The sequence below is a fragment of the Saimiri boliviensis genome, chromosome 2 (assembly GCF_048565385.1).
Source record: "Saimiri boliviensis isolate mSaiBol1 chromosome 2, mSaiBol1.pri, whole genome shotgun sequence".
NCBI lineage: Eukaryota > Metazoa > Chordata > Mammalia > Primates > Cebidae > Saimiri > Saimiri boliviensis.
In genome coordinates, this window is record NC_133450.1 from 29,754,315 (window position 1) to 29,781,356 (window position 27,042).

At 44.6% G+C, this 27,042-nt stretch overlaps 2 protein-coding genes across 8 annotated transcripts in view; one reads left to right on the forward strand and one right to left on the reverse strand.

The window, feature by feature from the left end:
* Positions 1–10,917, forward strand: part of ENTPD5 (ectonucleoside triphosphate diphosphohydrolase 5 (inactive)) — a 59,881-nt gene extending 48,964 nt beyond the window's left edge. For 5 of the 6 annotated variants that reach the window (XM_074392997.1, XM_074392998.1, XM_074393000.1 and 2 more), the window contains one exon: positions 469–1,057. In XM_074392997.1, coding sequence (XP_074249098.1) covers positions 469–707 — 239 coding nt within the window. In that variant the 3' untranslated portion in view covers positions 708–1,057. Of the gene's footprint in view, positions 1–468; positions 1,058–1,267; positions 1,275–3,368; positions 3,485–6,621 lie in introns of those variants that run through there. The other variant, XM_074393002.1, reaches the window with a different exon arrangement.
* Positions 9,138–27,041, reverse strand: COQ6 (coenzyme Q6, monooxygenase). 2 transcript variants are annotated; one of them, XM_003924533.4, is made up of 12 exons: positions 26,685–26,968; positions 22,509–22,643; positions 21,275–21,333; positions 20,852–20,975; positions 16,350–16,480; positions 15,543–15,650; positions 15,399–15,461; positions 15,102–15,209; positions 12,742–12,944; positions 12,546–12,661; positions 12,205–12,371; positions 9,138–11,172 (listed from the first exon to the last, which is right to left on the reverse strand). In XM_003924533.4, exons 1-12 carry the CDS (start codon positions 26,845–26,847, stop codon positions 11,143–11,145), a joined length of 1,407 nt encoding a protein of 468 aa, XP_003924582.1. In that variant the 5' UTR covers positions 26,848–26,968; the 3' UTR covers positions 9,138–11,142. The 2 variants fall into 2 exon arrangements, with proteins under 2 accessions (XP_003924582.1, XP_074249104.1); XM_074393003.1 differs by lacking the exon at positions 12,205–12,371 and having other exon boundaries at positions 26,685–27,041.
* Position 27,042: the final 1 nt, after the last annotated feature.

A 27,042-nucleotide genomic window follows, 5' to 3' on the forward strand; every position in this document is an offset into this window, starting at 1 on the left:
TCGGGAGGCTGAGGCAGGAGAATTGCTTGAACCCCAGAGGCAGAGGTTGTGGTGAGCCAAGATTGCACCATTGCACTCCAGCCTGGGTAACAAGAGCGAAACTCCATCTCAAAACAAAACAAAACAAAACAAAAAGAAATGAACTTGAATTTCCAGTGAAGGAAGCAGGCGAGCCCTTTAGCTACTTATTTATAAATGCTGTGGAATGTAATGCTAGGCAGTAGCATGAGATTGGCCATGGTTTAGTGAATACAGATTAGGCAGGAGAGTGGCCATGGAGAAGCAGAGCCATGAGGCTGCAGATGTTGCTCATCTTTGTTTTGAAGCGTCTTGTCCCGAGCCTCAGCCTTCTCCTGCTTTCTTTGACCCTTCTGCTGTTCCCTCATTGTCTCCAGCAGCTCACCTCAGAGAGTGTCCCCTTCCCCCAGCACTGTTCTCACCTTACTCCTGTGCACCTTTGCCTGGCAGGGGAGGTGGGCTTTGAGCCCTGCTATGCCGAAGTGCTGAGGGTGGTACAAGGAAAACTTCACCAGCCAGAGGAGGTCCAGAGAAGCTCCTTCTATGCTTTCTCTTACTATTACGACCGAGCTGTTGACACAGACATGATTGGTGAGTTCACCCCAGGTGTCAGTCCAAAGAGGAAGGTAGACAGGGCTGTGGTGGGGAAGGTCAAGGAGAAAGAGCACTTGAGGCGTTTGTTGGGGTGATTGCCCACTTCTCAAGTACACTGGAACAAAAGGGTGGAAGTGACTTAGAATCTTTTGGAGGTGAGAGATGACTGAAACAACTATATGAGGTCTTTTTTCTTTTTAACATGTTTATTGAGGTATAATTGGCATACAATAAGTGTACATTTACAGTATACAATTTGTTTTGTCATGTATATACCCATGAATCCTTCACTACATTGAAGATAATAAACATATCACCCCAAATTTCTTGCTGTCTATGATCTCTTTTCTTATCACAAAAGTAATATTTTTGCTTAATTGTGAAAGTATATGTACATGATATGTCATGGCCTGAGAGATATGAATTAATTTCCAATTGTGTTTTATGGGTCTGTTTTTTCTTTTTTTTTTTTTTTTTTTTTTTTTTGAGACGGAGTTTCGCCCTTGTTACCCAGGCTGGAGTGCAATGGCGCGATCTCGGCTCACCGCAACCTCCGCCTCCTGGGCTCAGGCAATTCTCCTGCCTCAGCCTCCTGAGTAGCTGCGATTACAGGCACGTGCCACCATGCCCAGCTAATTTTTTGCACTTTTAGTAGAGACGGGGTTTCACCATGTTGACCAGGATGGTCTCGATCTCTCGACCTCGTGATCCACCCGCCTCGGCCTCCCAAAGTGCTGGGATTACAGGCTTGAGCCACTGCGCCCGGCGGGTCTGTTTTTTCATTGTGATTAAATATACATAACATGGAATCCAGGTGCAGTGGCTCAACACCTGTAATCCCAAGACTTTGCGAGGCCGAAGCTGGCAGATCATGAGCTCAAACGATTGAGGCCATCCTGGCCAACATGGTGAAACACTATCTCTACTAAAAATACAAAAATTAGCTGGGCATGGTGGTGCGCACCTGTAGTTCCAGCTACTTGGGAGGCTGAGTCAGGAGAATTGCTTGAACCTGGGAGGTTCAAGCAATTGTAGTGAGCCAAGAAATTGTAGTGAGCCAAGATTGCACCACTGCACTCCAGCCTGGGCAACAGAGGGAGACTCCAATTCAAAAAAAAAAAAAAGAAGCTTTAGGGAAATAAATGGTGAAGACCTTCTACATTTCTTGCTTTCTTTTTTTAATTGAAATAGTATTATCAGTGTTACTAAGCATCAAAAGACATGGGAAATAGCAACAGAGGCTTCCTTGAGAGACTCGGTCAAAACTACAAATGAGGTAGGCACAGTGGCTCGAGCCTGTAGTCTCGGCCACTTGGGAGGCTGAGGCAGGAGGATCGTGTGAACCCAGGGTCTTGAGGCTGCAAGGAGCTGTGATCATGCCATTGCACTCCAGCCTGGGTGACAGCATGAGACCTTCTCTCTAAAAAAAAAAATACATTTTTAAAAATTAAAAAATAAAATGCTCCGGGCATGGTGGCTCACGCCTGTAATCCCAGCACTTTGGGAGGCCAAGGTGGGTGGATCACAAGGTCAGGAAATCGAGACCATCCTGGTCAACATGGTGAAATGCCATCTCTACTAAAAATACAAAAAATTGGGCTGGGCGTGGTGGCTCAAGCCTGTAATCCCAGCACTTTGGGAGGCCGAGGTGGGTGGATCACGAGGTCGAGAGATCAAGACCAACCTGGTCAACATGGTGAAACCCCGTCTCTACTAAAAATACAAAAAATTAGCTGGGCATGGTGGCGCATGCCTGTAATCCCAGCTACTCAGGAGGCTGAGGCAGGAGAATTGCCTGAACCCAGGAGGCGGAGGTTGCAGTGAGCCAAGATCGCGCCATTGCACTCCAGCCTGGGTAACAAGAGCGAAACTCCATCTCAAAAAAAAAAAAAAAAAAAAAAATACAAAAAATTAGCTGGGCATGGTGGCACGTGCCTGTAATCCCAGCTACTCAGGAGGCTGAGGCAGGAGAATTGCCTGAACCCAGGAGGCGGAGGTTGCGGTGAGCCGAGATCGTGCCATTGCACTCCAGCCTGGGTAACAAGAGCGAAACTCCATCTCAAAAATAATAATAATAATAATAAAATGCAAATGATCTTATCCAGTAGCCCATAATAGGGTTAAATAATATTTTCTTGTCTTCTGGTCTCAGCATTAATCATAGATAAGGGACTTAGAACTAAGCCCCCACAATAGGTCATAGAAACTTAAGCAAATAAACTAGAGCCCATGTAAATTTGAATAGATAATCAAAGCAGAGATGTGCAAGTTCTTAAGAAGCTACAGTCTTCCAGAGGCAGTCAGTGCAGTCTAGTCTCTAAGATGCCTTAGGCATTACCCAAAGGGAGACTTCAGCCTTGCTTATTCTGCTTCTTACCTCCCATCTTCTTTTTCTGAGACGGTCTTGCTCTGTCACCCTGGCTGGAGTACAGTGGTGCAATCTCAGCTCACTGCAAACTCTGCCTCCCAGGTTCAAGTGATTCTCCTGCCTCAGCCTCCTGAGTAGCTGGAATTACAGGTGCACATCACCATGCCCGGCCAATTTTTGTATTTTTTAGTAGACATGGGGTTTCACCATGTTGGCCAGGCTGTTCTTGAACTCCTGGCCTCAAGTGATCTGCCTACCTTGGCTTCCCAAAGTGGTGGGATTACAGGCATGAGCCACGGCTCCCAGCCTGCTTATTACACTTCTCAGAGAAATACACCTCTCAGTTAGTTGCAGACTTGAATTCCACTATTCACTCTTTCTTTTTCAGTGTGTGATAACTTGGAAGACTTCACCTCAGGCAGTCCTTTCCTGTGCATGGATCTCAGCTACATCACAGCCCTGTTAAAGGATGGCTTTGGTTTTACAGATAGCACAGTCTTGCAGGTAAGAGACAGGACACCAGAGTCCCATGACAGTCCTCTTTTGTGGGGGTTGAGGAGGGAGGAGTAAGAGCTTGTTCAGTAATCAGAGTAGCTAGAAGTGAAATTATAAGGTATTTTTGTTTGGGCTATGGACACAGTACTGTGCTGGGCACCAGGAATGTGGGAAATTACCTCCATGTAGTAGTAGCCTCTGAGTATATTACCTGGCAAGCTATCTCAGAGATCACAGAACAGAAAGACTAGCAACCCAAATTTAGATGCCAAGTCACATGGTTGATATATTTATTTTTTTGAGACGGAGTCTGTTGCTCAGGCTGGAGTGCAATGGCATGATCTCGGCTCACTACCTTTGCCTCCTGGGTTCAAGCGATTCTCCTGCCTCAACCTCCCAAGTAGCTGGGATTATAGGCATGCGCCACCATGCCCAGCTAATTTTTTTTATATTTTTAGTAGAGATGGGTTCACCATGTTAACCAGGCTGGTCTTGAACTCCTGACGTCAGGTGATCTGCCTGCCTCGGCCTCCCAAGTCGTGGGATCACAGGCATAAACCACCATGCCTGGCCTACATGGTTTATTAAATCAATTTAGAACTCAGGGTGAGAGGCAAGGGGAAAGAGATGGAGACACACAAGACATGGTGTAAGCAGGATGGAGTGCCACACTTCCTGAATCCTGGGTTCCATTTGTCCTGGGTTTGTATGTCCTGCCTATCTCTGCTGCTGCTGGCGTTGTTACTTGTACTAGAGCTGAAGTTTGATCATGGGAGCACAAAGACAAAAGTTGCCTGAGGCTCCCACACAAACTTGGCCTATTTGGAGAGGCCCCGGGGGCAAACATACCTGGCCAGTAGCATTAGCTCAGCCTGTAAGATGGGTTTTTTTGGCAGAGGACGTGAGGGACCAAAAGAGTGTCACCAGTTAGTGGCTTATTTAAGGCCTCATGAATACTGAATACCTCATGCATATGTCATGTGTCATATATTTCATGTGTGCCTCATATATTTAGTTCCTCTTGAATCTTAGGTCTCTTTGTCCTCCTGTTTCTCTCCATCTGTTTGAGTACATGCAGGCTCTACTTTATCTGTAGGAAGTTATTTATCCCCAGTTTTGGGCACAGTGACTAGGCTCAGTTATACTAGGTCAACAGAGAACAATCCACTGGTTTACAAACTTTTTTTGATGATGGTGGGATCTTTATTCAACAAAAGCTTATGTAGAATATCAGTAATATGGCTGGGCCTGGTGGCTGACGCCTGTAATCCCAGCACTTTGGGAGGCCGAGGCAGGGGGATCACCTGAGGTCAGGAGTTCGAGACCAGCCTGGCCATATGGTGAAACCCTGTCTCTACTAAAAATATAAAAATCAGCCAGGCGTGGTGGCAGGTGCCTATAATCCCAGCTACTCGGGAGGCTGAGACAGGAGGTGGAGATTGCAGTGAGCCGAGAGGTGGAGGTGGAGATTGCAGTGAGTCGAGATCATGCCACTGCACTCCAGCCTGGGCAACAAAGAGTGAAATTCCATCTCAAAAAAACACAAAAATTCATAATACAAAACTGGTAAAAGTAGAGCTATTCTAATTGAAGCAGAGATTAGAAGCCTGAAACTCCTCTGTCACTTGGCCTCCCTTTTTCCTTTGAGGCATTTCCAAGAAACCACTAAAAACTGATAAACACTAATCATCTTTTTTTATTTTTTGGGGGGGAGAGGGAGTCTTGCTCTTGTCACTCAAGCTAGAGTGCAGTGGTGCAATCTCAGCTCACTGCAACCTCTGCCTCCCAGATTCAAGCAATTCTCCTACCTCAGCCCCCTGAGTCGCTGGGGTTACAGACACATGCCACCACGCCAGCTAATTTTTGAATTTTTTAAAGTAGAGAAGGGGTTTCATTAGGTTGGCCAGGCTGGTCTCAAACTCCTGACCTCATGATCCGCCTGCCTCAGCCTCCCAAAGTGCTGGGATTACAGGCATGAGCCACCGTGCCCAGCCCCTCTTCTTACATAGTTGAGGAATTTGGGTCTAAAGTTTTGCCTAAGGCTTAGAATGTCTTAAATGCCCTGTTTGGTTTTTTTTTTTTTTCTTTTGACACAGTTTTGCTCTTGTTGCCCAGGCTGGAGTGCAATGGTGCAATCTCAGCTCACTGCAACCTCCACCTCCTGGGTTCAAGTGATTCTCCTGCTTCAGCCTCCCAAGTAGTTGGGATTACAGGCATGTGCCACCACACCTGGCTAATTTTGTATTTTTAGTGGAGTTGGGTTTCACAACGTTGGTCAGGCTGGCCTCCAACTCCTGATCTCAGGCAATCCACCTGCCTCAGCCTCCCAAAGTGCTGGAATTATAGACATGAGCCATTGCTCTTGGAGACAGGGTCTTGCCTTGTCACCCAGGCTGGAGTGCAGTGACATGATCTCAGCTCACTGCAGCCTCTGCCTCTGCCTCTGGGGCTCAAGTGACCCTTCTACCTCAGCCCACCGAGTAGCTGGGACTACAGGTGTGTACCACAAGTCCTGGCTAATTTTTTTGTAGAGATGGGGTTTCGCCATGTTGGCCAGGCTGGTCTTGAACTCCTGGGCTCAAGCAATCTACCTGCCTTGGCCTCCCAAAATGCTTGAGAGTACAGGTATAAGCCACCGTGCATGGGCCCAGGTTTGGTTATTATTAGTGCTTAGAAAAGGTACCTGCTTACATAGTAGGAGTTGAGAAGCTTTGTTCTTTCCTACTCTTAAATCTATTCTCACCTCCTGATCATGCCCTTTCTACCACATCTATTACCATTACAAGTTGTCTTATCAGAAATTAGTGAATCAGAAAATAAAGCAGGGGATACTTTGTGTGGTTTCAAGGTTAAAAGAGTTCAGAATATTGTCTGTCTAAAATATCTCTCTAGAAGGCCTAGTGGGCCATGACCTGGGCCAGAAGCATTCAGTTGAGAGATGAGAATGGCGGATGTAGGGGCAATGGCCAATGGGCCATGGCCAGAGGGAAATTGTTATAGTGAGAAGCCCGCAAAGACTGGCTCCTGTCAATTTTGCCTTGGTTTGCCCATGTGGTTATTCTTTGTCAACGTTGTCTGCCCAAGAGCTATGCTTGTGAGAGTTGGAAATTGGATGAAAATGTGAAGACTTTTTTTCTTCTCAACAGCTCACAAAGAAAGTGAACAACATAGAGACAGGATGGGCCTTGGGGGCCACCTTTCACCTGTTGCAGTCTCTGGGCATCTCCCATTGAGGCCACGCACTTCCTTCGAGGCCTGCATTTGCCAACAGCCTTTTTAAGGGGAGGAGAGAGGACTTAGTTGCTGAGCTAGTCTGGGGACATCCTGGACTTGAGCCAAGAGAGTTAGATTTAATTAATTTTACACATCTAATGTGAACTGCTGCCTAACCACTCGAATACACAGCTGGCACCAGAGCATCACAAAGAGCCCTGTGAGCCAAAAAGTATAGATTTAGAACTTCACCTTTGAGAGCCCGGGACAGGCTCCTGGGAACCAAAGAAAAATCTCATGTCAACCCTTTGAGTGCCTCATTCTGTTGTATATTTACATTTTCCTCTTAAATGGTAAACTAAGCCTACTTACTGCAATCCCATGATCTATCAACATCAGTACTTTTTTTCCTCCCTATACAGTGCCCTGCCCACCCTCATCTGTATCCACCTCCCCTGAAAAAGAAAAAAATACCTGGTTTTGCTTTCCATGTATAATTCAACAACACAAAGGGAGACCGTATCAGAATCTGTGTGATCCTGTTCTGTGTTAGCTCCCATCAGCCAGCTGAGAGCCATCCTAAGTATTATAGGATGGAGAGTAACTCCTAACTGTGCATAGACTACAGCCTTAAGAAAGGAGGCCACCTTGTCTCTGAGGACATGTTTTGGGAGGGTGTGGCTGCCTCATGTAGCCTACCTTTTCTTTAATCAGCTTTTTATCAGTCAACTCTGGGATTAATGAACATATCTGACATTATGGGTATGTGTGTATTCAGTGCCGGTACCACCTCCCAGGCTAATGTGTTAACAGTGTTTTCTATGATTCTAAACTTGTTTTCTTTGTATTTCTAAGAAATACAAGTAGGCCCTAACTTCTGGTCTGTGGTGAGAGGTCAGTGTCTGTACTATTCCTGGATCTATTATTTCAGTTAGCCCTTTTATTCTCTCCATTTATAACAGTACCTTCCTGTCCTGGCCCCTGATCAGTTTAGCTGATATGCTCTGAATTATTTATCTAGTTCAGAGTTTCCAACACCGTTCCTGACAAAACCCCACTTGGATTTGGTTGGCACTCTCGGCCCACATCAGTACACTGGACCAACATTTCCAGGGAGAACCATATTTAATGTCCCTCATGTTTTCCTTTCTGAATCAAAGTGGTCAGAGCTCTTGACCATGAGTTATTTATCCCAAATTCATTATCTTGCACTTCTTTTGAGATGGAGTCTCGCTCTGTCACCCAGGCTAGAGTGCAGTGGTGCAATCTTGGCTCATTGCAACCTCTACCCCGCCACGTTCAAGCGATTCTCATGTCTCAACCTCCTGAGTAGCTGGGATTACAGGTGCCCACCACCATTCCTGGCTAATTTTTGTATTTTTAGTAGAGATGGGGTTTCCATCATGTTGGGCAGACTGGTTTCGAACTCCTGACCTCAAGTGATCTGCCTGCCTCAGCCTCCCAAAGTACTGGGATTATAGGGTTGAGACACCATGCCCTGCCTTATCTTGTACTTTTGACATAATCATCCTTGCTTCTCATCTGCCCCATAATGCTCTTGGACCTGGAAGATCTCCCTGTGGTCTGGCCCCTTTGCCTTGGCTCTTAACGTCCAGCTTCTTTCCAGGAGTGTTTTTATTTCCCCAAACTTGTGGCTTTCACAGTAGACTCCCTTTTCCATCCTCTCTCTCACAAAGGATGTTAAATATGCCTGGCCCTCAGTCCACGGAGAGCCTTATTTTTTAACATCACTCCATTGAGTCAATAAATAGTTACCATCTGCTATGTGCAAGGAATGAGGCAAATTTCTGTATCCTTGTCCCTGAAATTCTTGTTTTCTTTAAATTCATTGAGGAATTTTCTTCAGCCTTCTCACACTGACTTTTATTACTAAAGTCACCTTTATACCAACTGCCTTCCTGAAAAAATCCTTATAATGAAATAACAGAATATTGAGTTGGAAACAGCCTAAAGAAATAAGCCAATGTTGTACTCAGTGAAGAATTCCCTAGAATTTCGAACAGATTGTCATTCAGCTTCTGCTGAGGCATGTTCAAACAGCTTACTCCACTTGGGACCACACTGATGTTAAAAATTCCTTATACTGAGCTGAAAGCTACCTATCTTCTAAGTGGTCTTAGTTCTGCTCTAGTCTCTCCTTCCAAAATCTTTCAATATTTTGGAAAAAAGCTCCTCCCAAGTTCTTTATGAGTGACATGACTTTTAGACCTCTTTCCATCTTTGTCATAGGGTGCCAGACCAGTCACAGAATACTAAATGTCATCCACGTTTCCTCCAGTAGAAACCAGTAGTTTTACAACAGGTAATCTGTGGGCTTAGTGCGGTGGCTTATGCCTGTAATCCTAGCACTCTGGGAGGCCGAGATGGGTGGATCGCGAGGTCAGGAGTTCAAGACCAGCCTGGTCAAGATGGTGAAACCCCATCTCTATTTAAAAAAAAAAAAAAAAAAAGATAATCTGTGTTCATTAAAGACTCTTCCAGCTTGACAAATGCAAAGATGTAGAAATCTCTGGTCTTTAATCATAGCAGGGGCCATTTTGTAAAGCATACATACTGTCCAGTGGACTCCTTTGATCATCCCAGATACCTTCGAACTCTAGGGTAGATGCATTCTAACTCCAGAAACTTATCTATATCTATTTTGTTAATTTTGATTAGACCTTCTGGAGAATTAGCCAATTTGTCCATCATACAAGCAGTTTGGAATGAGAATTTTTTTTTTTTTTTTTTTTTTTTTTTTTGAGATGGAGTTTCACTCTTGTTACCCAGGCTGGAGTGCAATGGCACAATCTCGGCTCACCGCAACCTCCGCCTCCTGAGTTCAAGCAATTCTCCTACCTCAGCCTCCCAAGTAGCTAGGACTACAGGCGCGCGCCACCATGCCCAGCTAATTTTTGTATTTTTAGTAGAGACGGGGTTTCACCATGTTGACCAGGATGGTCTCGATCTCTTGACCTCATGATCCACCCGCCTCGGGCTCCCAAAGTGCTGGGATTACAGGCGTGAGCCACTGTGCCCGGCCGAGAATTTTTTTTAAAAAAACTTTTTTTCTCTAAGGCCCATCCTGCCTGCAGTAGATCCTTATGGGCTTTTTGTTAAGAGGTCCTACAGATTCTAATAGTTTCCTCTTTGCAAATGTGTTAATATATTTAAAATACTCAGGACATGGCCTGACACATGACAGATGTTGTGTTTAACATCACTGTAATATGAAGAATATCCTTGTGGGTCAGTGGAGGTGTGCCTTGAAATTCTTCATCTTGTCCAATTTTGTTTGCATATTTCTGGAGAGTCTGTGTCCTCCTCACCTAGGCCACCTTTCCATTTTTTGTGAAAGATGACCTTGTCCCCAAAGCCTCCACCAGTAGTCACGTAGCTTTTCACAGCAGCTGCCATCTTTGTCTTTTTCCTGAGATGGCAGGAAGATTATGACATTGTCACTTTTTTGTTGTAGAATCTTTTAAATCTTCTGCATTTGCCTGAAAAGTGCCCCTATAGGAACAGATTTCTCATGGGTCTAAAAATTATTCCCAAGAATCCCTTACTTGGTTCAAAAGCAGACTTGTTTCTCCTCATTTCATCTTCAAATCAGACTTCTGGGCAAGATGTTCTTTACAGTAAGCAAATCCACAACCTAAAAATCTCTTAAAGAGGCATCTCTAGTCTTGTGAAAAGACCTCTTCAAAAACCCACTGTAAAACTCCCCTCCCTCCAGCTGGCCACCAGTCTGCCACCAAACATGAACAAATTCTGCTGCTAATCAGTTTCCCTTGTGATCTGGTTCCTGAGGCTTTTGGATCTGTGCAATGAATTATTTATTTTATTAAACAGACAATGGTGTCCCAGAGAGGAACCATAAAATGGAAATCTGGTGCTGTGATAAAGTAATAACTAGCATTAATATCTGGTTTTCTTTTCAGCAAGTCCAATGTACCTGTAATAAAGGTTAAAGCAATTTATATTTAATTTGCATTCTGATGTTAATTTTTAAACAGCAATTCTAACAAAAATGCATCAAGTGAGTATTTCTAATTCTTACCTCTATCAAAAAACTGTATAAATTTATGACCAGCACTAAATATATATATACACATACATATGTATATATATTTTTTTCTCTTTAGAAATGATTGTTAACAATTAGAAATGAGTGAGACAGCACCTGGTGGGTTGTTTGTTTTAGTAATAAAAAGCTTTTTTCAACCAAATTGTAATAGTCTTCCTTCAAAGTTTTTACCTTTGGTCTGGCTAGTATACTCTCCTCACAGCAAACTGTCATTCATTATTTGGGTGCCACAGGTCCATTAAGTAAAGAAGAAAAAGAATTCTAATGTAAAGTAAATTTATTAAATTAGATCTTGAAAATATGTATGATGGTCTTGTGGCAGGATGTTCTTTTTCATCAACATAATCTTTCTTTAGAAGAGGAGTACTCATTTGCTTGCGAAGGCCATAATCTGTTCCTGGAGAAAAAAGTGAGTGAAACTCTTAACATTGTAAGGTGAAGAAAATAACTTTAAAATATCCAAGGTGATTAAAGCAAAAACTTAGAAAAAGACCATGTAGATATTTTTCCCAAGAGTCCTTTTTATTTCAGCTAAGAAAATATATACTTATATATAAATACACACACACATTTTGGAGACAGGGTCTCGCTGTGTTGACTGGGCTGGAGTGCAGTGTGATCATAGCTCACTGCAACCTCAAACTCCTGGGCTCAAGCAGTCCTCCCTCCCCGGTTCCTAAAGTGCTGGGATTATAGGTATGAGCCACTGTACCCAGCAGAAAAAAAATTTATCTTTAAATGGAAGTTCTCAGGGATGAAACTAGCCAAGCAGCAAAAGGAACTGAAACATCATCATTAGAAAACCCTATTCGTTATTTTTTTCAAGAGACTGGTCCTGCTCTGTCACCCAGCTTAAGTATAGTGATGTGATCATAACTCACTACAGCCTCAAACACCTGGGCTTAAGTGATCCTCTCAGTCTCCTCAATAGCTAGTACTACAGGCATGCGCCACCACACTCCCATTTTTTTTTTTTTTTTTTTGAGACAGCGGCACGATCTCGGCTCACCACAACCTCCGCCTCCTGGGTTCAGGCAATTCTGCCTCAGCCTTCTGAGCAGCTGTGCTTACAGGCACGTGCCACCATGCCCAGCTAATGTTTTGTATTTTTAGTAGAGATGGGGTTTCACCATGTTGACCAGGATGGTCTCGATCTCTTGACCTTGTGATCCACCTGCCTCGGCCTCCCAAAGTGCTGGGATTACAGGCTTGAGCCACCGTGCCTGGCCACCTCCTCACTATTAAGTCCTTCTTATAGGTAAAGTTATTGCTTAGATGTAGGCCTTAACACCTAAAAGCCTAGCAAGTACTTTTTTGCTCATAACCCTTGGGAAGGTAGATATATAAAGATAATTGTACAGCCAACAAAATTAATTCAAAGAAGTTAAGAGCTGTTTACAAAGTCATTCCTCTGTGAGCAACCTCTTACCTTGAGTGGAGACGCTGCATTTGTGGCCTGTAGGCCCCACGTCCTGAGCAACACAAGCGGGGCAGCACTGGTGGAATACAGCCTTTTTAGTAAGTCTGTAGCAGCCAGAAGAGCAGTGTTGTGACGCTGTCGGTCTGTTTCATAACCTGTGAGGTGGCTCATGGAGCCTGAAGGACAGAGGAAAGATGAAATTTCTAATTCAGTAATGTTTCCTTCCCTCTCCTAGCAAGTCAGATATATTTTATATCCACTCCCTCTTGCTACTGTGGGCCATTTTAGGGCCCTGATCTTGCCTAACTATATGACCTCTGGATACTTCTCCACAGTACCTGAATCCTTACCTAAGTCCTTCCCATTGAAGGCTGCCGTACTGAGGTGATGGGCCAAGCTGGAGATATCCCCAAAGCCCATGTTGACGCCTTGTCCTGCAAGTGGATGGACTCTGTGGGCTGCATCCCTAAGAATAAAGCAGAGTTCAGGTGAAACCTCTAGCAGCAAAGTGAGAGGTGAGCGGCCCTGCTCTGTTAATCATCTTACCCAATGAGTGCCACCCGAGGCCTGACGTACTCAGCAGCATGTCCCAACCCAAGAGGAAACAGAACTCGGCTTTTGGCATCCACCCTTGCTACGCTTGGGGGCAGCTGGCGAGCCGAGACCTTAGTGGGCTTCAGAAGGCCAACAGCGTATTGCAGCATAGCGCCAGCTGTGTCGATGAAGTCCGTGTGGTCAGCATCACTCCACTGAGCAGCATCAGCCACAAGACAAACAAGATGAAATTTGAGTAACAGGGAATTAAAAATTCAACAAAGAAACCTTGTTTGTAACCAAAGCTAAGGGTAATGCTACCTAACTTACCTACATTGATCTTGATCACAAGTGATAAGCCCCTCAAGTGCAAAGCTCAACTTCCCATCGCTCCCCACAGGTTTTAGGATCAAGCCAAACTGCACATGAGCTGGTCCTTGCCTACCTGAGCTTCACCTTTCACGAGTCCCCACCCTCAATAACCACGCACCGGCCACAGTGTAGCTCATCATAAAATACCCTTCTACCTACATGACTCTCCTCTGCTTAGAATGCCCATCTCTGTATTTCATTAGGGTAACACCTCAGAGCATCCAGAAGATGCCACCTCTTTTTCTAACTCCTCCAACCTTTGTTTCCTCCTGTATGCTCCCACAGCATCCTGTGCATACTGACATCATTTACGGTCTTCCTCACCTGACTAGTAACTTCCTGAAAGCAGAGACCATTCTCAGTATCTCCAGAGCCTGCTACACAGAAAGCACAATTAATGGTGAATGACTGTACTGCAGAGGTCCTAGACCTCTAAGTAGTACTCAGAGGGGCTACTGTCCACCATGTATCTTGGAATGCACTTAAGTATGTTCAGTTCCTTTTATTCTTGCTACTACAGAGCAGTGGAGTTTCAGTTCTTTGTTATGAAGGTAGCAGGCCTTGAGTGTCATTTAGGCTCCAAAAATAATACTGGTATCCAAAGGCTTTGTCTACTCCAGAATAATTATTAGTATGTTGAGCACCTACAACATGAGTCCCTAAACTGCGGCCCCCTGAGGCCATTTATCCGGCCCCCCGCCGCACTTCAGGAAGGGGCACCTCTTTCATTGGTGGTCAGTGAGAGGAGCACAGTATGTGGCAGCCCTCCAACGGTCTGAGGGACAGTGAACTGGCCCCCTGTGTAAAAAGTTTGGGGACGCCTGACCTACAATGTACTAAAGATATTCTGTGTATTTTTAAAAAGTTCTCTCATTTTCATTCAAAATGAGAGAACTTTTAAAAAATACACGGAGTATCTTTAGTACATTGCGGAGAAGTTGGTGATACTATTTCCATTTTTCAGGAAATTAACAGGTCAAACCAGTATTGAACCCACATCTGTCTACTAAGCTTACTTTTAAGCTCCATGCTGAAATTCGCTCAGCCTTTCCCTGGGAATAGTTCCAATGAAGCAGGCTTTAAAGGTTTAGGTAGGCCAGGTGCAGTGGCTCACGCCTGTAATCACAGCACTTTAGGATGCCAAGGTGGGCAGATCCCCTGAGGTTGGGAGTTCGAGACAGCCTGACCAACATGGAGAAACCCGTCTCTACTAAAAATACAAAATTTGCTGGGCATGGTGGTGCATGCCCATAATCCTAGCTACTGGGGAGGCTGAGGCAGGAGAATCACTTGAACCCAGGAGGCAGAGGTTGCAGTGGGCTGAGATCGTGCCACTGCACTCCAGTCTAGGTAACAAAAGTGAAACTCTATCTCAAAAAATAAAAAAAAAGAAAAAGGTTCAGGTAACTGTAACCTAGCAGAACTGTTCAAAATGATCTAAGTGTTACAGCTTCAAAAAAAGGCCAATGTTAACCACCACCCAGGCAACTGTTTCAGTCAGGCTAACAGCAGCTCCAGACCCTCAAAAGGTTATTTGTTATTTCTATTGTTTTACATTTCCCTGTATGCCCTCCTCCACATTATCCAAACCAACCATTATCATTATGAAGGGACAGATGAATGCTTACTCCTTTTTCCTGACTCAAAATTACTTTTCTGGCTGGGCACAGTGGCTCATGCCTATAATCCCAGCACTTTGGCAGGCCAAGGTGGGCAGATCACTTGAGGTCAGGAGTTTGAGACCAGCCTGGCCAACATGGTGAAATCCCATCTGTACTAAAAATACAAAAATTAGATGGGCGAGGTGGCACATGCTTGTAGTCCCTGTAGTCTCCTGCTGAGGCAGGAGAATCACTTGAACCTGGGAGATGGAGGTTGTAGTAGGCCAAGATCATGCCACTGCACTCCAGCCTGGCAAGACTCAGTCTCAAAAAAAAAAAAACCCACCTTTCGGTATCTCCCCCTACAACACATCATCAGCTGGATAAGTTGATACTCACAAAGGCAGAGTTAACGGCATCCACAAATTGTTCCTCATCCATGCTAACTAGCTCTGCTGCATGTTCATGGGATGTGGACCAAACCAAGGAACTCAAGGTGTCTGAGAGCTGTGTCAAAAGAACACCAATACCAAGGGCTAAGACTCCTTCTGCACTTGGGAACTCTCAAGCATAAAAAGACGAGAAGGGAACATAAAACTAGCCTGGGAATATTCCCTTGAAACCAGAAAAAGGCTGAGAGAAAGTGAAGAGGAAAGGCTGCATGCATGTGGGCAGACTGGCCACAAGGATTCTTACCGGGAGCAAAGCAATGGGCCCAGAGGGAAGAAATCTCTGCCAGGCTACGTTGTTTTCTGTGGCCTGCAACAGAGAGGAGAAGAGTTTCTCTGTGAAGTACCTAGTGCCTATGAAGAGTCTCCAGATGGCAGCTCAGGATCTTACCTCTGATAAATGCAGAGTAGCCACAACAGCTGACTGGTCATAGTTCCAGCTCACATTCTGGATTCCAGCAGCCTGTCGTACTCCCGAGTTGTGACCATCTGCACCTATCTGCATGGACACAAACCTGCTAAGCCTTACAGCCTCTTCCTAAACTGCTTCATAAGTTTTTCTCTGTCCCCTGAAGTTTCCTCCAGCTCTGACTGTTGGTGAGCCCATTCTGTGGCAGGATACTTCCATCAGGCCTGCTTCACTCACAGTCCCTAGAGGCAGAGCCCCTGCATTGTGCCACCTCAGCCTCGGCCAACAGAGCCAAAGCTGGACATGACTCAAAAGGTGCCAGCCATGGGTTAACTCAGCCAGGCTCTCCTGATATTGGAACTACAGCAATGAGGAAAGTTTCAGTATGGGGCACGCATTAGAGCTGAATCGTTCTGATGTACGGTTAGAAATGGCTGCCAAGTAAAAAGGGAAGGTTGTAAGCAGAAAGGAGAAAAATGAGAGGCAGGAGGTCAATGACCACAGACTCCTCAAAGGGAAAGAACAGCCGTCATTCTCAAAACTCCGGTGCCTGCCCTGGGAGGCCCACCGGTCTGTTACTTCACAACCTAAGACAGCCCATGAGATTGCTTCCTTTATAGGATTTACAACGAGACCATCTCAACCTGAGTTGGCTTGAATGGGTACTGGTCTTTATAACCAAAAGCTTTGCCTAAAATTAAACTATAGCTTAGATCTAAAACCAGAGGCCCTAGAATCTAGGATAAGATGTAGATATACAAGACCCCTAGCAAAATAAGAATCAACTACCAACAATTTGGTCTGGAAGGTGCTGCCATCACCTAGGGTAATATGAACCCAAGGGCTGGAGTCTGCCATAGGAAATGGACAAGGCCAGGTATAGCGAATGGCTTTGCTCCTGTAGAGAACCGTCACTCGGTCTGGGGAGGTCAAAAGAGAGAAAAAAAAATTAGAAAGGTGGGCTCCATAGGCTGAGGAAAAAGCTATAGCTAAACCTAAAGCAAGGTCCCAGGATAGCAGTGTCTTGATACTTAAGATTAAGAAAAAAAACAAAAAAACAAAAAAAAAAAAACAAGCAATTAATGCTGTGGTCTGTGAGCTAATAAATGACAGAAGCCACAGAGATGACTCAATGTCAAAAAAAAAAAAAAAAGCATTTAAGTTCTCATTTAACTCTGTCAGAGGCAGTCTTCCTTACTGGCCACATGCTTCTGTACCTCCATTTTTACCCTACATCTACATAAGCCCATGTGTGCTTTCACAGTAGACAGGCTGGGAACACCGTAGGCCGAAACAAATCCTATATTACAAGATTCTGAAATCATTTTATTTTTCTGGTCATAAAAACAATATGCTCTGTGGCCCCAGGCATACTGTAACTACTGTGAGATACCACTTCAATCTCACTAGGATGGCTACAATTTCTTCTTTTCTTTTTCTTTTTTTTTTTTTTTTGAGACGGAGTTTCGCTCTTGTTACCCAGGCTGGAGTGCAATGGCGCGATCTCGGCTCACCGCAACCTCCGCCTCCTGGATTCAGGCAATTCTCCTGCCTCAGCCTCCTGAGTAGCTGGGATTACAGGCATGTGCCACCATGTCCAGCTAATTTTTTGTATTTTTAGTAGAGATGGGGTTTCACCATGTTGACCAGGATGGTCTCGATCTCTTGACCTTGTGATCCACCTGTCTCAGCCTCCCAAAGTGCTGGGATTACAGGCTTGAGCCACCGCGCCCGGCTCTTTTTTTTTTTTTTTTTCTTTAGAGACAGAGTCTTGCTGTGCCACCAGGTGCTAGGCTGGAGTACAGTGACGTGATCTTGGCTCACTGCAACCTCCGCCTCCGGGTTCAAGCAATTCTCCTGCCTCAGCCTCATGAGTAGCTGGGACTACAGGCGCACACCACCACACCCAGCTAATTTTTGTATTTTTAATAGAGACGGGGTTTGTTCACCATATTGGCCAGAATGGTCTTGATCTCCTGACCTCATGATCCGCCCGCCTCAGCCTCCCAAAGTGCTGGAATTACAGGCATGAGCCACTGCACCCAGCCAATTTTTTTTTTTTTAAACAGGAAAATAAGTGTTGATGAGGATGTGGAGAAATTGGAATCCTTGGATACTGGTGGGAAAGTGAAACTGTACAGCCTCTTTATGACAAGACCATCTCAACTTGAGTTGGCTTGAATGGGTACTGGTCCTTATAACCAAAAGCTTTGCCTAAAATTAAACTATAGCTTAGATCTAAAACCAGAGGATTTAGAATATATAAAGAACTTCTATAACTCAAAAAGAGAAATAATCCAATTTAAAAACAGGCAAAAGATTTTGAACAGACATTTCTCCAAAGTGGATACACAAATGGCCAGTAAGGACATGACCATATTTAGATCAATATGCTCTATGCACCCAGGCACGGGTAGCTCACGCTTGTAATCCCAGCAATTAGGGAGGCTGAAGCAGGAGGATCACTTGAGCCCAGGAGTTCAAGACCAGCCTGGGCAACATGGTGAAACATCTCTAGAAAAAATCAGCCAGGCATGATGGCATGTACCTGTAGTGCCAGTTCGTCAGGAGGCTGAGGAGAGAGGATTGCTTGAGCCACTGCACCCCAGCCAGGAAGGACAAAGCAAGACCTTGTCTCAAAACAGAACAAAACACTCTCCAAAAACATCAGACTGTATACATCATTTACAGCTTTTTCTATGTCAGTCATATCCTCAACAAAGCGATTTAAATAACAATAGTGAGCTAGCTGTAAAACTTGGGAAGACAAAGAAAGGTTAAGGGGGCGGGGTCGAATCACCCTTAATCAAACTACTCAGAGACAACTGCAGTTACAGCTTTGGTGTATAGCTTTCCTATGCATGTACATGCACACACACACAAGTGTGATCATATGACCCAATATATTACAGAATAAATTTCTAAGTTATTAAATTTTAGATCCAAATTGTCTTTAAAAGCTGCATCATGGTTCATTACATGAACTACTATCCAAAATCAAAAAGCATTTAAGTTGCTTCCAATTTGTCTCTCTACAACACCAAGATATCTGCAAATCACATAACTGATAAATTTATATTCAGAATATGTAAAGAGGCCAGGTGAGGTGGCTCAAGCCTGTAATCCCAGCACTTTGGGAGGCCGAGGCGGGTGGATCACGAGGTCAAGAGATCAAGACCATCCTGGTCAACATGGTGAAACCCCGTCTCTACTAAAAATACAAAAAATTAGCTGGGCATGGTGGTGCATGCTTGTAATCCCAGCTACTCAGGAGACTGAGGCAGGAGAATTGCCTGAACCCAGGAGGCGAAGGTTGCGGTGAGCCGAGATCACACCGTTGTACTCCAGCCTGGGTAACAAGAGTGAAACTCTGTCTCAGAAAAAAAAAAAAAGAATCCCAGAATATGTAAAGAACTGTAAGTCAAAAACAAATAATCCAATTTAAAAACAGGCAAAGATTTTGAACAGACATTTCTCCAAAGTGGTACACAAATGGCCAGTAAGGACAGGAAAAGATACTCAGCATCATTAGTCATTACGGAAATGCAACCACAACTACCATAAGATTATCACTTCACTCTCACTAGGATGGCTACAGTATTTTTTTTTTTTTTTTTTTTTGAGATAGAGTTTCGCTCTTGTTACCCAGGCTGGTGTGCAATGGCACTATGTCAGCTCACTGCAACCTCTGCCTCCTGGGTTCAAGCAATTCTCCTGCCTCAGCCTCATGAGTAGCTGGGATTACAGGCATGTGCCACTATGCCCAGCTAATTTTGTATATTCAGAAGCGACAGGATTTCTCTATGTTGGTCAGGCTGGTCTTGAACTCCTGACCTCAGGTGATCCACCCGCCTCAGCTCCCAAAGTGCTGGGATTGCAGGTGTGAGCCACTGCGCCCAACCGGCTACAATTTTTTTTCTAAAAAAGGAAAACAAGTGTTGGTGAGGATGTGGAGAAACTGGAACCCTTATATACTGGTGGGAAAGTGAAATTGTACAGCCTCTTTAGAAAAAAAGTTTGGCAGGCCGGGCACGGTGGCTCAAGCCTGTAATCCCAGCACTTTGGGAGGCCGAGGCGGGTGGATCACAAGGTCGAGAGATCGAGACCAACCTGGTCAACATGGTGAAACCCCATCTCTACTAAAAATACAAAAAATTAGCTGGGCATGGTGGCGCGTGCCTGTAATCCCAGCTACTCAGGAGGCTGAGGCAGGAGAATTGCCTGAACCCAGGAGGCGGAGGTTGCGGTGAGCCGATATCGCGCCATTGCACTGCAGCCTGGGTAACAAGAGCGAAACTCCGTCTCAAAAAAAAAAAAAAAAAAAAAAAAAGAAAAAAAGTTTGGCAGCTTCTGAAAATGCTGAACATAGAATTACTATATGACCTAGCAATTCCACTTCTAAGTATCCAGCCAGGAGAAATGAAAACATGTCCACACAAAAACTTGTACACAAATATTCATAGCATTATTTACAATTGCCAAGTGGAAACAGCTCAAATGTCTATCACTGACAAATAGGTAAGCAAAATTTGGCATATCCACAAAATGGAACGCTATTGAACAACAAAAAGGAATCAAGCTGATACAAGCTACATGGATGAATCTCAAAAATACTATGCTCAGTGAGGAGTCAGACACAGATGAATACATGTTATATGACTCCATCATATGAATTGTCCAGAATAAGAAAATCTAGAAAGACAGAAAACAGATTAGTAGTTGCCAGTGGCTAGGGGTGGGAATGGAGAATGAATAAATAGGTTTCTTTTTGGGGTGATGGTTGTGGAACTCTATAAATACACTAAAAGTTACTGAATTGTACACTTAAAATGGGTGAATTTTATGGCATGTATAACTGAGTAAAATTGGTTTTAAAAAAAAAAAAAATCCTGGCTGGGTGCGGCGGCTCATGCCTGTAATTCCAGCACTTTGAGAGGCCAAGGTGAGTAGATCACTTGAGATCAGGAGTTCAAGACCAGCCTGGCCAACATGGTGAAACCCTGTCTCTACTAGAAATACAAAAATTAGCCAGGCATGGTGGTGGTTGCCTGTAATCCCAGCTACTTGGGAGGTTAACGCAAAAAATGGCTTGATTTCGCCACTGCACTCCAGCCTGGGTAACAACAGCAAAACTCCATCTCGAGGGGGGAAAAAAAAGAACAACCATGAAATAATCATCAGAGGATTTCTCTATGGTGGACACTGAATATCTGTAAAAGAGATCCTTTCTTTCACTAAGTCCTAAGCAGTTCACTTCCCAATGAATTCAAGATGGAAGACGGGGGCCTCACCAGACACAGCCTCCAGCTGCTTAGTGAGAGCATGCATGATGACATCATTCTCCACGATATAGCCCATGTCATCTAAATTATCTTTATCAAACATTATCAGGGCCTCTGAGCAGGCATCCCACACCTGGAAACAAAATGAGAGTTTGCATTAAGACCAAGAAGGAAACATCATTCCAATCAGAAACAATATTGCCTTCCAAAGTGACCAAGGAAAAAACCACAATTTGTCAGACTCCCTGGCAGAAAAACATAAAATAATATGAAAATTCTCCTGGGAATGCTTCTCCCCACTTCCTCGTACTGAATGTGAACCTTATCTGATTCTTCCTACATTCACAGAACACTTGGAGAATGTGAACTCAGATATCTTAACACAAGACCGACCAAGACATCTTAACAAAACTGAAAAAGATAAAGGGGCACCTGCATTCGCCGAAAGGCTCTGTATCTCATGTTGCAGACATGGTCCCAGGCACCAAAACCTACAAAAGAAAGGATCTGTAGACCAGAGTGACCTCACAGAGACCTGGGCTTCCCCTTTGTCCCTCCATCCTGTTCCACAAGAGGCTGTTTTCAGTGTTCTTTAATAATACCCTCCACTTCTATTTTGTTTGATGTTAGCACCAACATGAAAAAAGACCCAGCTTCCATGATCAAAAGGCCAAATCATTTAAAGGGGAAATAAAAAAAGAAAACCAAACCTGTATTGTTCTTTCTTCATCATCTTATTGAAATTATAAACTTCCTAAAGACAATTTTAAATTATTTTTACAAAGTGATTTCTAGTAACTTGAAACCTTTTTTTTTTAAGATACAAGGTCTCAGTATGTTGCCCAGGCTAGACTTCAACTCCCAGGCTCAAGCAATCCTCCCATCTTAGCCTCCCAAGTGGCCAGGACTACAGGTACACATGACTGTGTCTGGCCTATTTTTTATATTTTAGTCCTTCACAGCACTGAACAGATTCATTCATTGAGGAACTATTTACTGAGCACCTACTATGTGCCAAATACAATAGAGTGGGAAAACAAATGGACAAAGTCCCTGCACTTCTGCAGTTGACATTATAACTGGAGAGATGGACAATCAAAAACAAACACATAATGCCAGGTAGTAGTAAGCACTATGGAAAAAAAAAAAAAAAAAAAGCAGAGAAAGGGGCTAGAAAGTGATAGAAGAGTTTAATTTGAGATGGTGTGGTTTCAGACAGGATGGTCTGAGGGAATCATCTAGCAGACCTAAGGACAATTTGCTCAGTGGCTCCATGTGCACACATTCACCTGAACCCCAGGAACATTTCACATGCAAGCTCCTTAGCTTGCTAGAGGGCTAGACTCAGGATGAAAAGGGCACTGCTATTCGAAGTGCATGTACATAATTAGTTCATATGATTTCAGTTCCACCAATTCATAATGATATAACATCACACGTGAAGTCAACATGATGGACCCACATGCCTCAAGGATGTATTCCTCAGACAGGGAGTTGATTCAGTAGCAATTTCAACTATGCACTAGACTACCAAACCCACCCCCTTCTCTCCACCCACCTCAATGAGCTCCCTCATCAGATGCTCTGATGTCTCTGCCCCATGGGACATATTAGGAAGCTGAGGGGGAAAGGAGATTGGATCTTTGAAGGAGGATCTTCTACTCACTACTGAGAAGCGTTGCAGAGCCAGGGGAAATGGAGCTGACCCTGTTGCTGTAAGTTTCTGACAATTTCTCCAATACTTTCTTTGGACCTGCTTCTAGCAACAGGATTTTCTTGTCATGAAAGTGAATGTCATATCCTAAAAAAAGGAAAAAAAGCAAACATCAAACATTTTGACATTTTAGTAAAATCATTTCCTTTCCCATTACCAAGAGAAACAACAGAGTAACTACTTAACCCTTAGAATATGAATTTCTTACAGAGTACATAAACACTATATCCATGCAGAGTCCTAAGCAATAACATACGCCACCATGTCACTCATAAGAAGCATGCTGCCCACAACTGTAAGCCTTCTTCAAACACCACTACATGCCGCATGCCAAGAAGCAAATAACGGCAAACACCTAACTAGCAAACAGAACACACTAGAAAGGAAAAATGAAGACTACAGTATTTATTTTTTTTTTTTTATTTTTTATTTTTTTTGAGACGGAGTTTCACTCTTGTTACCCAGGCTGGAGTGCAATGGCACGATCTCGGCTCACCGCAACCTCCGCCTCCTGGATTCAGGCAATTCTCCTGCCTCAGCCTCCTGAGTAGCTGAGATTACAGGCACGCGCCACCATGCCCAGCTGATTTTTTGTATTTTTAGTAGAGACGGGGTTTCACCATGTTGACCAGGATGGTCTCGATCTCTTGACCTCGTGATCCACCCGCCTCGGCCTCCCAAAGTGCTAGGATTACAGGCGTGAGCCATGGCGCCCGGCCAGGACTACAGTATTTAAACACCAGTTATTTTCTGTCTCCAGAGTATTAAGTCACTAAAAATTACAATTCCTGGTCAAAAGAAAAAGTGGAATAAATAAGCAAAATTCAATGCAGTCTCAAGATTAAACCAAGAATAAAGAATTAGAGTTTATAAAGGCTGGGTGTGGTGGCTCATGCCTGTAATCCCAGCACTTTGGGGGGTCAACGCAGGCGGATCACCGGAGGTCAGAAGTTCAAGACCAGCCTGGCCAACATGGTGAAACTCTGTCTCTACTAAAAATACAAAAAAATTAGCCAGGTGTGGTGGCGGGCTCCTGTAATCTCAGCTACCTGGGAGGCTGCACCAGAAGAATCGCTTGAACCTGGGAGGCGGAGGTTGCAGTGAACCGAGATCGCGCCACTGCACTCCAGCCTGGTCAAAAAGAGTGAAACTCCATCTCAAAAAAAAAAAAAAAGAAGAAGAATTAAGAGTTTATAAAAGAAAAAGGTTGGCCAGGCATGGTGGCTATGGTGGCTTATATCTGTAATCTCAGTATTTTGGGAGGCTTAGGTGGGAGGATCATTTGAGCCCAGGACTTTAAGACCAGCCTGGGCAACATGACAAGACCCTGTCTCCACAAAAAAAAAAGTTTTTAAAAAAGAAAAAGTTTTAAAAAAACTAGCCAGGCGGCCGGGCATGGTGGTAATCCCAACACTTTGGACGGCCTAGGCAGGTGAGGTCAGGAGTTTGAGACCAGCCTGGCCAACATAGTGAAACCCTGTCTCTACTAAAAATACAAAAATTAGCTGGGTGTGGTGGTGCATGCCTGTAATCCCAGCTACTTAGGAGGCTGATGCAGGAGAAATCATTTGAGCCCAGGAGGCGGAGGTTGCAGTGAGCTGAGACTGTGCCACTGCACTCCAGCCTGGGGAACACAGTGAGATTCCAGCTAAAAAAAAAGAAATAGCCGGGCATGGTGGCACACCTGAGCCAAGTTTGTGCAACTGCATTCCTACCTGGTGGACAGAGCAAAAGCCTGTCTCAAAAAAAAAAAAAAAAAGAAAGAAAGAAAATAAAGAAAGTGGCAGTTACTAATTATTATTATTATTATTATTATTATTTTGAGATAGAGTCTTGCTCTGTCGCCCAGGCTGGAGTGCAATGGCGCGATCTCAGTTCACTGCAACCTCCGTCTCCCGGGTTCTAGCAATTCTCCTGCCTCAGCCTCCCAAGTAGCTGGGATTACAGGGGCATGCTGCCACCCTGGTTAATTTTTTTGTATTTTAGTAGAGGCAGGGTTTCATTGTGTTACCCAAGCTCAGGCAATCCACCTGCCTCGGCCACCCAAAGTGCTGGGATTGCAGGAGTGAGCCACCGAGCCCAGCCGATTTTTTTTTAACTTTAAAAATAAAAGATTAGGTCAGACACAGTGGCTCACGCCTGTAATCCCAGAACTCTGGGAGACAGAGGAGGATGGATCACTTGAACTCAGGAGTTCGAGACCACGTGGGAAACATGGTGAAACCCTGTCTCTAATAAAAACAAAACAGCCAGCTGTCATGGCGGGTGCCTGTGGTCCCAGTTCCTAGGAAGACTAAGACATGAAAATCACTGGAACCTAGGAGGCAGACGTTGTAGTAAGCTGGGATCCTGCCGCTGCACTCCAGCCTGGGTAACAGAGGTGACAGAGCAGAGACTGTCTCCAGGAAAAAAAAAAAGCTCCAGCCATACAGACAGCAAGCTTTTGCTGTGGAGGATAGGGCACAGGGACACCCTCTGTAGAGGGCATTGTCTTCTTTTTCTTTTTTTTTTTTTTCCTGAGGCAGAGTCTCCTTTTGCCCAGGAGTGTAGTGGCGTGATCCCAGCTCACTGAAACCTCCACCTCCCAGGTTCAAGTGATTCTCACACCTCAGCCTCCCAAGTAGCTGGGACTACAGGTGCGTACCATAATGCCTGGCTAATTTTTTGTATTTTTTTTTTTTTTTTAGTAGAGATGGGGTTCACCATGTTGGTCAGGGTGGTCTCAACTCCTGACCTCAGGTGATCCACCCGCCTCGGCCTCCCAAAGTGCTGGGATTACAGACATGAGCCACTGTGCCTGGCCAAAGGGCACTGTTTTCTAGTCCCACATACCTCTGCCCTTAATCTAAGGCAAGCTTGTCCAACTATGGCCCAGGACGGCTTTGAATTCAGCCCAACACAAATTGATAAACTTTCTTAAAACATTATGAGGTATGTGTGTGTGTTTAAGCTAATCAGCTATTGTTAGTGTTTGTTACGTGTGACCCAAGACAATTCTTCTTCCAATGTGGCCTGGGGAAGCCAAAGGTTGGACACCCTGATCTAAAGTCAGCTGCTCCACCCTATGATCCTCATCTCACAGGATATGCAAAATTTAACTTAAAGCAGATCATACATTTCTGTAACAGCTAAATCCATAAAATACTTAGAAAAAAGCCCAAGTAGTAAATCTTTGTGACTTTCTTAGCTATGATACCAAAAGCGCAAATGATAAAAAGACTGATACGCTGGACTGCATCAAAATTTAAAACTTTTATGCTTCAAAGAACATTAGCAAGAAAGTAAAAAGACTACAAAATGGAGGAAATATTTGCAAGTAATTTATCAGATTAGGGACTTGTATACAGAATAAAATAATGGTTAGGCAGGGTTGCTCATGCCTGTAATCTCGGCACTTCGGGAGGCTGAGGCAAGTGGATTGCTCAAGCCCAGGAGTTTCAGACCAGCGTGGGCAACAGAGTGAGACCTCATCTCTACAAAAAAAAAAAAAAAAAAAAGAAAGAAAGAAAAGAAAAACCAGCCGCGTGATGGTGCATGCCCGCAGTCCCAGCTATGCGGGAGGCCGAGGCAGGAGAATCCATTGAGCCCGGGAGGTTGAGGCTACAGTGATCTATGATCGTGCCACTGCAGTGCAGCCTTGGCACAGAGTGAGATACTGTCTCAAAAAATAAATAAAAATAAGTTAAAAACCGTGCAAAGGGTCTAAACAGGCATTTCTCCAAAGAAGATACACAAATGACCAATAAGCATTGGAAAGGCTATTCAACATCATTAATTTAGGGAAATACAAATTAAAACCTGGAGATTCCACTTTACACCCAGTAAAGACAATGACAAGTACTGTCCAGGATCTGGAGAAACTGCAACTCTCATATATTTAAAAAACCCTGGAAAGGCCTGTTTTCCCATGAGGACCCACTCAGAACGCCCCTCCCACTTTTGACCCTAGGGGACCCTGAACGACCACACGCATTACGGCCGGCCCTGGGGTTCCTCTAGGAGGGTAGAGGAGAAGCGTCGCGAGACCCGAGCACCTGTCTATGAGCAAGCAGTGCTAGGGCCTCCACGGCTCTCATCGTGCCTCTGCGGCCCGGTTCCCCGCCACTAGTAGCCTGGAGAGGAGCTTACCCAAGGCACAGGCCATGGCAGCGCCCACCAGGCCTCCACCCGACACCACCACGTCGTACACAGTGTCTGTTGAGGTGCCGGACCACCTGCGACAGGACACCAGCAGGCTGCCATGGACAGCTGCACGTACAGCGTCCCATCGTGTCACAAGCCTGGCCGCCATGGTGCAGACGTGCGGGGTCGCACTCCGGACCCCAGCAGGCCCACCTAGGTAGTGCTTCCGGAGCAGAACCCTCCAATCCCGTCCCGCTTCAGCGGCGTCCTCGGAACCGGAAATAAAATGCAGAGAGAATAGGCCAATCGGAAATCGAACCCTGCTGTGGGTGGGGCTGCCCTGGAAGCCAATCAGACACCAAAG

Bases quoted from the DNA above. Each gene is read 5' to 3' on its own strand.
- COQ6 (XM_003924533.4), bottom strand. From the start codon at position 26,847: ATGGCGGCCAGGCTTGTGACACGATGGGACGCTGTACGTGCAGCTGTC. The intron at 21,334-22,508 runs GTGAGTAGAAGA...TTTCTTTTGTAG, and splicing joins CTCTGCAACGCTTCTCAGTA to GTTTTGGTGCCTGGGACCAT. The intron at 15,210-15,398 runs GTAAGAATCCTT...CTTTTGACACAG, and splicing joins GGCCCATTGCTTTGCTCCCG to CTCTCAGACACCTTGAGTTC.